This window comes from Heloderma suspectum, chromosome 2 (genome assembly GCF_057233095.1).
Source record: "Heloderma suspectum isolate Gila_16-S chromosome 2, 16-S_ref, whole genome shotgun sequence".
In the NCBI taxonomy this organism is placed as follows: domain Eukaryota; kingdom Metazoa; phylum Chordata; class Lepidosauria; order Squamata; family Helodermatidae; genus Heloderma; species Heloderma suspectum.
In genome coordinates, this window is record NC_139459.1 from 168,573,171 (window position 1) to 168,588,958 (window position 15,788).

Genomic DNA, 15,788 nt, shown 5'->3' on the forward strand with positions numbered 1-15,788 from the left:
GCCCACTCTGCCCACCAAAGCATGCTGCTGTTTTTCTTGTCGTTTTATGCTGAATTAGTACAGTTACCCACAGTTCAATAGTATTCTGATCCGCTGTTGCTGTTTTTCAGCACTATCAATGTTACCATGGAATTCATTTCACAGTTCTGCACATGTAAAATGGAGACAATCTGCCCTTCTCCCCCAGACTTTTGGAAACCCAGTAATCTTTTGCAATGCATTTGGCCTCAACTATGCTGAGCCCATTAGGAGAGCTGTGGTTGCCATTACCTAGAGCATAATAGCTGTAGACCTTGACCGATCCCGGCTGAATAAGGCCAACTTCAAAATGCCTGTAAGCTTTAAATTGCAGACATTCCTCCTGTGTGTGAGAGACCTAGGATGAGGAGAAAAGAGGAAGAACAAGTCTTTATGTGCCAACCTTCTACCAGAGAAAGGAACATTGGACATACTGTGGATGTTCATTCTCTTCAGTGGTTGGGGGTTATCCAGGAGTGCCCATGGCTTTGTAGGCAAGAGGTAGGCAAAAGATGGGTGACACCTGGCTTAACATGGGAGAAGGATCAAGGGGTTTTAGTAGACCTCAAATATGAATCATCAGTGTGATGTGGCAGCACAAAAGACTAATTCAGCTCTACGATGCATCAACAGAAATATTGTGTCTAGATCGTGAGAAGGAATGGTACTTTAGTTTTGGCCAGCTCTCACCTAGAATACTAGGCCCAATTCTGGGCATCTCAGTTTAAGAAGGATAAAAAGGACATCAACAAACTGGAACATGACCAGGGGAAGGTGACAAACATGGTGAAGGACCTGGAGACCAAGTCCCTAAGGAAAGGCTTAAGAGTTGGGTATGGTTAGACTGGAGAAGAGACTAGAAGTTATATGACAGCCACCTTGAAATATTTGAAGGGTTGTCACTAGGGATGGCGGAGAATTTCTCCCTGAAACTTCGGGGGGCCGAGCGCCAACATGTTCGGCCCCCCGAACAAGTTTCGGGGAGAAATCCTCCGCCCCCCCGCGCCCCCCCGGGACGGGACTTACCTTCGCCGAATGTCCCTCCCGGCAGCGGGTCCGGCCAGCGGTTCGGCAGGTGTTCGTGCGGGGCGGGAGCGGCAGCCGGTCTTTTGACCGGCTGCCGCCACCGCCATTCCAATGAAAGAAAAAAAAACAACACCCCCATGATAGGCTACGTGACGATTAACGTAGCCTATCACGGCTAGATTTGCAAAGTCAGCCGTGATAGGCTACGTAAATCATCACTAGGGATGGCGGAGAATTTCTCCCCGAAACTTCGGGGGGCCGAGTGCCAACGTGTTCGGCCCCCCGAACAAGTTTCGGGGAGAAATCCTCCACACCCCCCTGCACCCCGCCCCCCCCCCGGGACGGGACTTACCTTCGCCGAATGTCCCTCCCGGCGGCGGGTCTGGCCGGCAGTTCGGCGGGTGTTGGTGCGGGGCGGGAGCGGCAGCCGGTCTTTCGACCGGCTGCCGCCGCCGCCATTCCAATGAAAGGAAAAAAAAAACACAACGCCCCCATGATAGGCTACGTGACGATTAACGTAGCCTATCACGGCTAGATTTGCAAAGTCAGCCGTGATAGGCTACGTAAATCGTCACGTAGCCTATCACGGGTGACTTAAAAAAAAAAAAAGCGAGTACGGATAATGGCGGCCCCCATAGGGAGCCGCCATTCCTGTTCCTTATTTGGTCGCCGTAGTCTACGTAAAGATTTACGTAGACTACAGCGACCAAATAAGGAACGCGAATGGCGGCTCCCTATGGGGGCCGCCATTAGCGTACACGCTTTTTTTTTTTTAAAGTCACCCATGATAGGCTACATGACGATTTACGTAGCCTATCACGGCTGACTTTGCAGATCTAGCCGTGATAGGCTACGTTAATAGTCACGTAGCCTATCACGGGGGCGTTAAAAAAAAAAAACTTTCGAGTTCGCGGCCGGGCGAGGCGGGAAGCCTCCTCCCCGGCCTGAATTCCGGCCGGGCGAGGGAAGCCTCCCCCCTGGCCTGAATTTCGCGGGGGGAGCAGCGAAGCACCTCCCCCCCATCGCGAACAAGCTTCGACGACAGGTAAGTGACTTTCGTCCACCCCTAGTTGTCACATACATGATGGAGAAAAATTGTTTTCTGTTGCTCCAGACTAGGATAGGATCCAAACCGATAGGTTCAAATTATAAGCAAGGGGATTTTGACTAAACATAAAAAAGAAGCCCCTGGAGGTATGAGCGGATCAACAGTGCAACAGACTGCTGTGGAACGTGGTGGACTCTCCCTTGTTAGAGGTTTTTAGGCAGAGGTGGGATGACCACATATCAGGGGTGATGTAGGAGGGGATTTCATGTATTGGCAGAGGGTTGGATGAGATGCCCTTTGGGGTCTCTTCCAACTCTGTGACTCTGTGGTTTCATGCCTAGCTGCTTTCAGCGGGAGAACGGTGGCTCCTCCCATCTGACAGCACTTATGCACTGCTCTGCCCAAAATGAAGGGGCCCCACTCTTCGAACCTAATCCTCAGGGCTGCGTGCCAAGGAGGAAGGAGAAGGCGGCTACTGTGGCAAGTTTTAGGTTTAAGTTTCTCTTCCGGGCCAATTAATTCAATTTCCTAAACCCTGGCTAGCACCCATTTTATCCAGTTGACAAACTCTAGGTCAGGGTACGCAACCTTCTCGGCCTGAGGGCTGCATCTGATGTTGACGGGGGGCTGGGGGTTGCACACGCACACATTCGCACCCACACACACACGCACACATGCACATTGGTGTAGCACGTAGAATTTAACCCCGCTCCCGTTCCAGTGATACTGCACAACGTCACTGGGGTGGGGTGGGGCTGCTTCGGGGTCATTGTTGGAGTGGAAGGCTAAAGCCTCCTCCCCTCCCCAGCAACCCTAATCTGGACTGCTGCTTTTGGGTTGCTGGGGGGGGGGGAGGAAGCTTTAGCCTCCTTCCCTCTCAGCAACCCCAACTGGCACTACTGTCTCTGCACTCCTAGCAGCAATGCTGGCTACTTCTGGGTAGATAGATGGGAACTAGGCCTCTCCAAGCATTCTTTCAAAAGTGAAACACCCCCCTCAACGGTTTTCAGTGACTGATTGGCCTGCTTGAAGCGGTCTGATTCATTTTCAGGGCAAGCAACCTTCTCCTTGCCACTACTATCCAACTCCTAGAAGCTATAAAAGACCTCCCAAGATCTCAACTTGACTGGGAAGACTTGGATTCAAAGCCCAGTCTAACAAAGAACTTCAATGGGCAACCTCATTATCCCTCAGCCTAATGTACCGCCCAGTCAGGCAATGCAAAGTACAGCAGAGCATCACTGTCACAATATATATAAGCTGCCATGGGAACTTGCTAGCCACCTTGGCTTCTGGCTTTAAGGGTGGAATAGACATTTCTATAACAAACAAACAAACAAGCGAGCAATCCTACCGGGATAGGCAGCTGCCTCCGAACTTGGAGGCAACCGCCTATGCAATGCAGGGCAGGAGAAGCATGGAGGGGATCGTCCCCTCTGTGCTTCAGTCGCCCTGCATTTGAGGCTAGACAGCCGATTTGCAGCTGTCTAGCTGCGGGAAGTCGGAGTGTGGGAAGCGGCAGCCAGATGACACGCTGGATGTGTCGTACCAGCACTTCCGCATTCCCTGCCCCAGAATGCCCCCGGAATGCCACTCCACATTCTTCTTCTGAGCACGGAGCATGAGGCTGCTCTGCACTGCCTACAAGGCAGCGCGGAAGGGGGTGAAGGTTGGCTATCCTATGGCCGTCTAGCCACTGACTAGCGGCTATAGGATTGTGCCCTAAAAGGCTTTTTGTGTCAGCTCAAGAAGATTTGTGCATCCCATCCTCTTCAACCCATGCAGATCTTGTCTTAATATATATATATCAGATCTTCCTCCTCTAAGACTCTTTACCTTGTGCAAGTATAGGATGAGGTTTCCTCTTTCGGACTTGACTGTGTCGATTTCATACTTGAAGATGTATTGATCTACTCCTTTAGAAAGCTAAACGCAGAAAGACAACAAGAGAACCATCATTGGCACCCACCAGGCTGTGTTGCGTGGTACACACAAGCAAATAATCCCTCAGGGCTAGAGTTGCTTCAGCATTTTGTCTACAGCAAAATTCAAAGCCTGCTCAGGAAATGCATCTGAGGGATTGTGAGAAAAAGGAAAGAGTTTCAATGAGACAGAGAAGCCGGTCAGGGGATTTCCATGCCTTCCTAGGTTGCAATCTAATTCCACCTGAAGTGAAATGTATGTATGTATGTATGTATGTATGTATGTATGTATGTATTAAATTTCAAGACCACCCATTAGCCAAAGCTCTCTGGATGGTTTATAAGACAAACCTTAAAACCACAAAACACAACAACATAGTAAAGATAATATAGAAACCATAAGAATAAAACAGAATAAGACCAAAGTAGTAGCCAAGATAAATCAGCAGCAGTGCAAAGATCTAAAAATGCGCTAACGCAATTTTTAAGACTGAAGGGCTAGAAAGCCTAGAAAAATAAAAAGGCTTTCAATATGGTGCCCCAAAGACCACAATGTAGGTGCCAGGCAAGCCTCTCTGGAGAGATCAGTCCACAACTGGGATGCCACCACTGAAAAAGCTCTCTACTTAGTAGCCACTCACCTCACCTCATTCAGTGCAGGGCACCCAGTTAACTTGGGCCCTGAGCCATTTAGAGCTGTGTAGGTTACTACCAGCACTTTGAATTAGACCCAGAAATGGACTGCTGGCTAGTGCAGATCATAAATCACTGGCATAATATTATCATATTGGCCAGTCCCCGTTAGCAATCTCTCGCTTACCTATTTTGGACTAGCAGAAATTTCTGGACTGTTTTTAAAGGCAGCACCTCATATAATGCATTGCAGACAGTAATCCAAACAAGAGGTTACCAGAGCACAGATAAACTGTAGCTAGGCTATCTCTGCCCAGATACGATTATAGTTGGTATATCAGCCTAAGCTGAAAGAAGGTGCTACATGCCCCTGAGGCCGTCTGTGCCTCCAATGACAGTGCTGGATCTCAGAGCACCCACAAACTACGAACCTCATCCTTTAGGGGGAGTGCAAGCCCCTCCCAAAAAGACTGACTATCACTCCTACAGCAGAAGAACCACCCACTAACACAGCAGTCCCCAACATTTTTTTTTTTTTTTGCCTGTAGGAGCATTTGGAATCCTGACAAAGTGCCATGGACACCAGTGACAAAATGGCCACCATGTAGGCAAGGCTACTCCCAAAATGGCTGCCATGGAAGGGGGCGTGGCTACTCACAAGATGGCCATGTGTGTGCGGGAGTCAAGTCAGAAAGATGACAAGACTGCAAAATAGTTCATATATGAAATAATTTACTAACAGATAAATTAAACAGAAATACAAGCATCCAGACATTATCAACACAGATACAAACATCCAAATATTCCTGGCAGAGAAATATAAACAAAAAACATCCAAACTTCCCTGCCAAATAGAAACATCCAGATTGCCAGCACAACCATAGCATGCACAGAAGGATTACAGGCATGGATCATCATGTTTTTTTCTAAAATGGGATCTCCCTCAAACCAACCTGAAATTGCAGATCACATTGCATATCTGAGATTTAAGGTGGTTTGGGGGAGGTCACATGGAGAAATCATGAGTAAGAGAGTGCCCATTTTTAATTCTACTGGGAAACTCAACTTTAAAAACAACAAGGCTTATGTGGCACCATAAAAAGACTACTAATATGTTAGTACTAACTGGCATAAACTTTCATGGGCTATAACCAACTTCGGTCACACACACAGACACTCCATATCACATAAGCGTGCGCGCGCACACACACACACACACACACACAGATGTGCCACTGAGGAATCGCCAAAAACATGATGGTGTGGGGATAGAGCTGACGCAGGGAAATCTCTGCGCCAAAACAGACTTAAGAAGGGGCAGAGGAGGACCAAGAAAACTGGGGTGGTGGGGTGGATAGAAACAAAATTGAGTGAAGAGAGTGGGGAAACGCCCTAGCTTCACCCCACCACCGCTCCACTGCATGAAGTGGCAATCCTGGCAGCCACCACCAATAGAAAGGACTCAGGTGGGCAAGCAAGCAGAGACAGGCTCTGGCTTCCCCTTCCCCCATAAAAGGCCTCTGCTGCCACGCACCACAAAACAAACAAATAGTTGGAGCAGCCAGCGAGCCCAGAAATCGAGCATGCACAATGAACAAAAACAGCACAGGCGTGTAAATGAGCACACGGCAAAATCCTTAACTTTGCACGTGCTCCCCACATGCACCAAGCAACATCCAGAGTGCCACGGCAAACATAGTGCAGGTGGCCATGGGGGAGAATGGGAAATGCTCCCGCATCACCACCACCCCAAACACAAAAGCTGAGACGTGAAGCAACGTGGGCAGATGAGTGAACAGGCTGGAAGTTTGCAGACATGCCTTGTATACATATAAGTCACCTCAAGGGCATCATTAAAGGCCTCATGGGCACACCTGCGCCCTCGGGAGCCCTGATGGGGACCCCTCCACTAGAAGGACCTCCGTCTTATCTGGACTGAGTCTCAGTTTAGTGAGCTGAGGCCTGAAGCCCAGTTGAAATGGATCTAGGTAATCATTTTCATTCAAGAATACCTGGCGTTGACCAGCAACCACCAGCTCAAGCACCTTGTCCAGGAAGGGGATGTTGGCAACTGGCCTATAGTTGTCAACACTTTCTGTATCCATATTAGGCTTTTTCAGAAGTGGCCTAATAACCACTTGCTTTAAAGAAGGCAGCACTACTCCCTCTCTCAAGGAGGAGATGACAGCCTCCTGGACCTCCTGGGGTTGGACTCGATGGTCTTATAGGCCCCTTCCAACCCTACTATTCTATGATTCTATGACCCAGCAGAACATTCCCTCCCTATTAGATGTAATAAGCCATGAAGGTCAAGGGTCAAGCACACAGATGGTCAACCGGACTTGGCCAAGCACCTTGCCAGCATCCTCAAGCCTGAAAACTGAAACCCATCCAATAAAACTAGACTAGTCGGTGCTCTGGATACCTCTACTGATAAAACTGCATCAGTTGTGGTGTCCAGATCATGACAAATGCAAGCGACTTTTTCTCCAAAGTGTCATGCAAACTCATCACAGCATGCCACTGAGTGTTCCACCATCTCTCTCCCTGGCCCAGATTGCAAACGGCTATGAACCATTCAGAAAACCTCTGCTGAACAACACGGAGAAGATGCAATTCTGGTGGAAAAGAACTCTCTCTTTGCCATTATCAATCCCACAGAGTAGGGTCGATAATGAGCCTGAGTCGGACCCAGCATGAGTTTTTCTCCATCTGCGTTGAAGCCATCTTCCCTCTTGCTTCATTGCTCTCAGCTCTGGTATATATCAGGGAGCTACTCGAGCTCTGCTCAGAGGGAGAGGGCACTTGAGTGCTATAGTGTCAACCGCCCGAGTCACCCCAAATTCCAGACTTTCCAGGGTTTCAACAGGAGTGCCAGCCATACCAACAGGAAAATACCCCAGGGCTCTCTGAAATCTATCAGAATCCATTAGCCTCTATTAGGGCGAATGTGGGGGTTCCACCGTATTGTAAACATCTGATAAATTTTCAGGGAGGTGAAAAGAGTTTTGATATGATTTGTGAAATTTCTCAGTAGGCTTTTGCATATCCCTAAGCAGCATCAGTTGTTCACAATATTGAATTATGTGCTTGTTCTGTCTCTATCAAAGTGTTACGGCATCATATTGAGTCTATTCACTGATATGTGGGGGGGGAAATAAATAGTTACAGGATCTCATATTTGTGCAAAAGAAGTCAGTCCCTTTGTAAGGGTCAGACCTGCTAATTAGGTTCCAAACCTGGGAGCACAAGGCCTGGCCTGGCCAAACATTTTATATCTTTGGTATATTCCAACGGGTAATCCCATTTAATGCATGCCCCAATGGACAGAGGACAGCCCCAGGCATTTAGGAAATTGATTATCCTGTGTGGCTCCCATTTATTTCAAAGAGCTTTGTGGCTCAAAGAGTAGAAACACTTCCCAGGGAGTTGTGTCACCGTAAGGGTCAGAACTGTGTACTTCCCACTCTACTGCCCATAACTAGTGATGGGTGGATGTATCCATTTCTCTCAGTTTCTCTTTTTTCTAATCTAAAGTTTAGATTGAGTGTCCTGAGTGTTGAGAATTTTTCCATTCTTAAGTTCAGTTTGTCCCAAACTTTTAGAATTTTCTTTAAAAAAAATTCACATGATCATTCATAAGCATTTTTGTGCACATTTCTCCTAATTAATGTGCATTTTTGTATGCAATTTTGCCTAATATACACATTTTTGCAAGCAATTTATCTAATATTTTTAAATGTTATTTTCACCAATATACAGATTTTTGAGTGCACTTTTCTGTAATATACGTAGTTCTGTATGCATTTTTTATTGGAGAAATCCATTGCAATATTTAGAGAAGTGCAAATTTTGAAGGATAACTGAGTTTCAGTTTGCATATTGATCTGAAAGTGCGAAATTAAGTAAGCTCCCTTAAAAATGCAAACTGAACAAATTTCTTCCCCATCCCTACTCATACCTGCCCTCAAAATCTGCTGACTAACTGGCCACCTCATCAACTTGCCTCATGGTACAGCAGACTTTGACAATGGAAGCTGCATTATACCTTTGGCAGGGGCTATGGTTACAGACAGCTGTCTGCAAGGAAGAAGCTGGGAACAGCCATTCTCTTTTGTGTCCAGCCCAGTAAGCAATATGTTACTGCAGGAGAAATGGCGGCATTCACAATTAGTCTGAATCCATTCTCTCTGCAGATCTAATCCCATGACTCAAAGCTTTTCATTGGCTGCGGTGAATTTTCTGGTCCAAATAAACAACTGTCCAGCAGACAATTAAGACTGTAATCCTAAACACATTTATGACAAAATAAGCCCTATTGGACATAGTGGGGTTTACCTCTGAGTATAGCTTCAATCGTTAATCAATTAATTGGTTGATTAATTGGTAGATTAGTCAATTAATTTTTTAAAAATCTATTAAACTGGTACTCCAGATTAACTGGGCAGCAGATTATTTTTAAATATTATTTTAATACCACTGACTGTAATAGCAGGTGAGAAGCACATTCTTAAAAGAGGCATTCTCTCTTCTCTCATACACAGGATGTATGCCTCTTCTACCATGACTTCTGCTACAACACATCTGAAATCAAAGGAAGCATGTTTCTTGTTCCAGAAGTTTTACCCTTGTGCAAATATATATAAATTTAATGGACATTTTATTCAATGGACTAAGGGCGCAATCCTATGAAGGTAGTCATCAGCCTCCGAACTCAGACTATCTTCGTCTCAGTGCTCCAGCCATCCTGCATTTTTGGCTAGATGGGCTATTTTGCCCATCTAGCTGGGGAGCTTCAGAGCAGGAGAGGCTGTGCGATGCATAGGAAGCTGCATAATGCAGCTTCCATGGTCTCCCCCACCCCCAGGACTGCCCCCCTTTCCCCCATCTCCATGCTCTGTTTCCAAGCGCAGAAACGTAGCCGGCGCAGAGAGAACCGCACCAGCTATGAGGGAGTGGGGGAGGGGAGTGTGGTTTCTGGGCTCTGAGGTCGGAGCCCTGGTTCCAACCTTGGAGCCCAGAAATCAAAAAATCCTATATCTCCCAGATACTGTCTAGGGGACATAGGATTGCTCCCTCCAACTCATAATCAGTTAAAATTTCTTTAATTGCATGGCAGTCCTACTTCCAAGGAAACATGCATAGGATCGTGCTGTAAAGAAGTGATTTCCTGTATGAAGCAGGCCTTACCTACCCTCTTAAGGTCTTCAGTATCAGGTACAAAACCGGTGAGCATGGAGACATCAATGATTGTCATTGTGGCATCAATTTCACCAAGATACCTAGAAACAGGAATAGAAGAAACAGGTTGTAAGAATGTAATACATAGCTTAGAAATTAATTTAGCCTTAGTTCCATTAGCTCTTCATATGAATGCTATTACAATATGCAAATCCTCCAAGTTATGTTATTTATACCCCGTCCTTCCTTGCCCAGGGCGGATGGTTGAGGGAGCATTGAGAATTGGAGATGGCAGGAGGCAGCATAGTGTGCCTAATTCTTCAGATGCCTTAGTTATTTAGGTCAGTGCAAATGTCTAAAAAAGGATTAGGTGGAAATTTCAACAACCCAGACTTGCCTGCGCTCCTAGCCTGAAAGGGGAAATGCTATTGAAAGCTAACCTTGGAGGGCACCTATTGGATAGCTTCCATGCCATCACCAATACACTTCCCCCAATCTCCAGAGCAATTTTGTAACTTTGTGAAACTTGGGGGGTTGGGTAAGATTATGAATGTATGAATAAGCAAGTATGTGTTGCCTTTTTAAAAAGTGGGCAATGCACTTGATGCATGAGGAGAGGAACCAGGCTGAGGAACCAGCATTCAGACTTGTGATATATATTGCATAATGCCACTTGTGAACCTGAAATCATACCATGAACAAAAAACCCTGCTCTGACTACTCTTAAAATCCTGCACCTATCTTTACCTTCACTTTTATTCTCCATCAACATGTTGGGTACACATTACCCCCTCCTCTCTCTTTTGCTGCAGCCGTGAGGAGATTTTAAGCTTCCACTTCTGTTTTAGATTAACCACTGTTTTGCATTACATCTGAACCCTAAACTGTGCATAATGTTAGCTATAGTTTATTGAAACAAACCAGCTTCATAACATGGTCTAAAGTAGGTTTGGTTCAAGTAAACCATAGTTTACATTTACCACAGTTTATCATATTCCGACAAGATGGCAAGCCAAGGTTAGTAAAAAAAACAGAAGTGAACGCTTCCAAACTACTCCTTATGGCCATGTCAGAGGAAGAGAGGGAGGGGAGGGGAGGAGGGCACAGGTACAGGCTTGTTCCTCTCACAATAAACCATGCTTTTTCATGACATCAAAATGCAGCCAATGTAGGACTAGAATCATCCAGATAGATGTAAGACTGTGCCCATAGGTATTACATACAATAAATATGATCCCTTCACTTCTTCAGTAGAAAGCTTTGAATTTCAAATGTTGCCATTTGGTTTCATATGTGTTCCCTCCACCCAGTGCAGGTTGGAAGTGGGGAATATTGTTGCTGTTGTTGTTGTTATTGCTGCTGCTGGTTTTATTGTCAGCTTTTATTGTTGCTCCTGTTGCTATTGTGTTTATGTTCTTATTGCTTTTAATATTTTAACTGGCTTTATGTATTGTGTTGTTGTAAGCTGCCTTGGGAGGGCTTCTGCCCTGAAAGGTGGCCAATAATTTTTTGAAAACAAATAAAACAAACAAATAAATAAAATTCAGCTGCCATGCAAATCACTGATAAGCTCTGAAACTGGAGACATTTTATAAGTTCTGCTTTTGCCATGGTTATACTGACCTCCAGTTATGACCCAGAATTATTCTAAGATCCTTACCTGGTGCAGATTTTGATCGTGATCGCTCCCAGCGCTCCCTGCATCTCCTTATCACCTAGAAATCGTTTGAGAAAAGGAAGTCTCTTTGTATAAATTCCATGCAGCATGACGTTTGAGGATATTTCAAAGAAAAGTAATGGATTTGATTGTTCATTGGCACAGAAGTCTCTAGGAAAATAGGATTCATTCATACCCTACATCTCTGGTCTGTCTCTAAAAGGCTGCTTCTAGAAGGAAACCATGCCAATTTACCTTGTAAACAGAAGACCAGCAAATTGAGTCCAAAAGTGGACTGGCCTCTCCTGTGTGAAAGTGAGCCCTCCCAGCTTCCTGTTATCCCTCCCAGTGGCAAAAGTGGGGAGACAGACTGAGAGGGCTTGGTGGTGGTAGTGGTGGGACAGGGTGCAAATCCCATTTTGAGTTGGACCTGCCTTGAAGGAGCCTGGAACTGACTTTCAGAGCAGGGGTTTGCAATTTGAGGTCCCCTCAGTCTTAGTGTCATACCACCCCTAACTGAGGATGGGACAGCGGAATTGAATTCATACAGGAGACTTTGTGGCCACTTCAACCTTGATTATTTTTGCACCACATCCTGGAAACCTGATGTGAAATCTGGGCAGTTGGTTGTTGCCTGGTGCTGCAAAGAGATTTCCAGACTTGGGTATCACCCTATCAAAAATCTGAGGATTAAGCAATCACTCTGCTGGATCCAGCATCTGGTGACTGAGCCAGTCTGCCTGGGAGTTGAGGGTTCCTTACAGTTGTATAGATTCCATATGAGTCTGCCAAGTGGTGAGTTCCAACAGAACTGACAGACTGAGTTCCTCCTTGTTGGTTGATGTAAGCTTTTGTGGCTAAGGGAGCAATTCTGTGGCCCCTAGACAGCATCTAGGGGGCCATAGGATATTTCAGATTCCTGGATCTGAAGTCAGAGACAGTGCTCCAACCTTGGATCTGGGAATCCACACTCCTCCGCCTCCCCTCCCCCGCACAGTCAGCACGGAAAGAACCATGCCAGCTGCCTCTCCAAGGTTGGGAACCCAACCTCAGACAGAGGGTAAGGGGTGTTCTGGTGGGTGGGAAGGGGAGAACACTGGAGAGGCTGGGATATGAGCTATTCTGAGGTCTCTTCAGCCTCCTTCCCTCCTCTGGAACACCCCAGCTAGACAGGCAAAAAAGGCCGTCTAGCAAAAATACGGATCAGGAGTGGAGCAGGCTCTGCACTGGATGCTCGTAAGCCTCTTGAGTTTGGAAGCTTACGAGCATCAACCGTGGAGGTCATAGGATTTTGCCCTAAGTTGTTTATTCTGATCAGGACATGGGGGGCACTAACCACATGCTGAAACTTGAGGAAAGCCAGCTTGATTGACCTTCAACTATTGCAAAGGGTTCCACAGCCTGTGAAGCTGGCATCAGTTGTAATAATCCCTGTGGGCTTTCCTCAATTCAGAGGGCTGGGAAAGCTTCACTAAATGAGTTCCAGGGCTAGGGATGTCAGAGAATTCCGCCACGGATCTCGGGGAGGCCGAATGCCAGCGCATTCGGCCCCCAAAATTGGTGGCAGAACGGTCTGCCCCCCCACCCCCCCCGGGACGAGACGTACCTGGGGTGGATCTTCCTGGCGGCAGCGGCTCTGGTGGTGGCTCCGGCGGCGGCCGGTCTTCCAACCGGCTGCCGCCGCCGCCATTTCCAGTTAAAAAAAAAAAGACGTGATAGGCTACGTAAACATTTACGTAGCCTATCACGGCTGACTGCAGGGACTCAAATGGCGGCGCCTACGGCCACCGCCATTTGCATCCCTGCTAGCCAGTGGCTGGATGTCCGGCTGCTGGCAGAGCTGGCCGGCAGCTCCGCAGAATCCCTGCGGAGCATAGCCGGCCAGCCAGGATTCCGGGGGGGGGGGGGGAGGAACAGAGCGCCTCCCCCCCGTCCAGGATTCCGGGGAGAGGGACGGAGCGCCTTCCCCCCCACCATCAACATAATCCGCGAAAGGTAAGTGACTTTCGTACATCCCTATCCAGGGCTCTCCATTTAGAATTCTATTTTTGATCTGCATTTTGCACCTTTATGTGGATACCCTAATGATGGTTTTGCTAGCCATTCTGTCTCCCCATTATCATCTACTATCAACCCAGTCTAAATGGAACTGAAGACCAACCTGTTGTGGTCTGAGGTGATTATCCCATTATATGTCCAAAGGCCAGAAAAGCCTATGCCCATTGTAAGTTTCCAAGTATCCATAGCCAACCTGGAAGTGAGGTCATTTGGATTCCCCTTACTCTGAAGAAATGTAAGTATATCCACTTTGACTTTATTTCTTCCTTTCTCCTGAAACCTCTTCAAATCTACCCATTCTGCCCCTTGTGTGGACTACCCTTTGCCTCCCAAGACCTGCCTCACAGCACCGTCTCCACCCCTTACTTGGCAAAGCATACCTCCCCTACTGCACCTTTTCTTGCTTTATCAGTTTTCCTGATCTTGCTTCTTTGGACTGATCTCTCATGTTGCTAACCCCTGGATTCCTGATAAGACCCTGTTTCTTGGATTGTGCTTGATTTGGACTGCTTGCCTGCACTCGGCTTTAGCTCTGCCTCAGACCCTTGAACTGCTCTCAGCTTGATTGGTAACCCAATACTTCTGATCTCTGCCTTCCTCTTGACCTTTGAGACAGATTTGTCTCATAGACAACACCAGGACTGACCTTGACTCAGCCACAGCAGGACATAGACTTACTCAGTGGAATTTCTTCAACAGAAACCCTCAGATCGAAATTCTTGCACTGAGCTGCCTCCTCCTGCAACTTTGCATAATACACTGTCATGACAGTCATAATCCCTTGTCCGTGGCCTGAAGCTTTCACAGTGAAATTTTCATTCCATTTGGTCTGAAAGGCAAATAGAATCAGGATTAGGGCTGAGCTGAAAGAAGGGTGATCTTGCAGATATTACCATCACTAAACGGGGAGACATACACACTCACACGTGTCCAGCTTTTTTTGGGGGGGGGGGATTTCTGGGAAAAGGAATAAAAATGTTTGCCTGTTCAAGAAACACTGTCCTCAGCTCTCTATAGGATTTGTCATGTGGGCAAATTTGATTGGCTTAGGGCAGGGGCGGCTCAAGACATTTTTGCTGCCTGAGGCGAAGGACGATATGATGCCCCTTTCTATTCCATGTACAAAAAGTACAAAAGTTGGCTGGACAGGCAGATCGCTCTGTCATTTTTTATTTTTTATTTATTTATTTCATTTCTATACCGCCCAATAGCCAATGCTCTCTGGGCGGTTCACAAAAATTGTCATCAGCACCAGTGGTGAAACAACATCCTCTACTGTGCCTGAAGGAATCAGCCTAACTTAGCAGGTGGACAGCAGGCCGCACAGCACACAGATCTCTCCTCCAACACCTTGCTGCTGCCTTCCAGCATCTCCACCTGAGGTGACTGTTTGACTCTGCCTAATGGTAATGCTGGCTAGCCCTGGCTGAGAAATTTAGACATCACCAACACTCACAACATCAACGCTTCCCTTCCTCCCACCACCATTAAAGGTGAATGGAGCATTCTGTGGGTTTGAATTATTAGAGCTAGAAGATGAGGCATGGATTGTTTAGTTTAGATGACTAAGGGTATAATCCTATGCATATTTAAACAGTAACACATCTTACAACTCCAGTGCTGGAAGCTGTAGGACTTTTTTCTGCCTAAGCATGCATGGATTGCACCTTCAGTAGAATGACTGGAGGCTGGGACAGAGATTTAGGTAGAAAAATCCCCTTTCAATTGACATTGTTCACAGTTTGCTAAAGCAGACACCTGGGTATTTCTTCCCCATTGTTTATTTATTGTTTATTGTTTATTTATTTAATTTATATACCACCTTTCCACCAAAATGGTGCTCAATACGGCTGATAATAAAATACAGATTAAAACCAAAATATTAATTACAACAGAACATAAAAACAAATACATTAAAAACAATAAACATGGCAATAAACAAATAAACAGTAGCCAACCAATTAAAAACCCCTTCAGCAACAAGCCAGCGTATAAGCTGTTATCAATTTTATTGTTTTATGGGATCCTGATTGACTTAGGTCTCAGTTAAACCAGATTTGTGGTTGCCAAAGTGAGACAAATCACAAATGGATCAGTTTAACAGTTTATTGATTACACAAAGATGATATATGGAGGCTGGAAGAATGTACAAAGAAAACTCAGTTGACAAAGCAGGAAGCTTTGCCACAACTGGCTTATATCTGGGTCCCCAAGATATATGAGACATTCCCCTACGGACCGGCAA

At 46.3% G+C, this 15,788-nt stretch overlaps 1 protein-coding gene across 1 annotated transcript in view; it reads right to left on the reverse strand.

Moving 5' to 3' along the window:
• The window catches only part of LOC146353172 (venom factor-like), a 149,671-nt gene that overhangs the window by 15,344 nt on the left and 118,539 nt on the right, over positions 1–15,788 (reverse strand). The window contains 5 exon segments of the mRNA XM_084835879.1: positions 271–376; positions 3,929–4,018; positions 9,842–9,929; positions 11,489–11,543; positions 14,222–14,372. Of these exon segments, the coding sequence (XP_084692005.1) occupies positions 271–376; positions 3,929–4,018; positions 9,842–9,929; positions 11,489–11,543; positions 14,222–14,372 (490 nt within the window).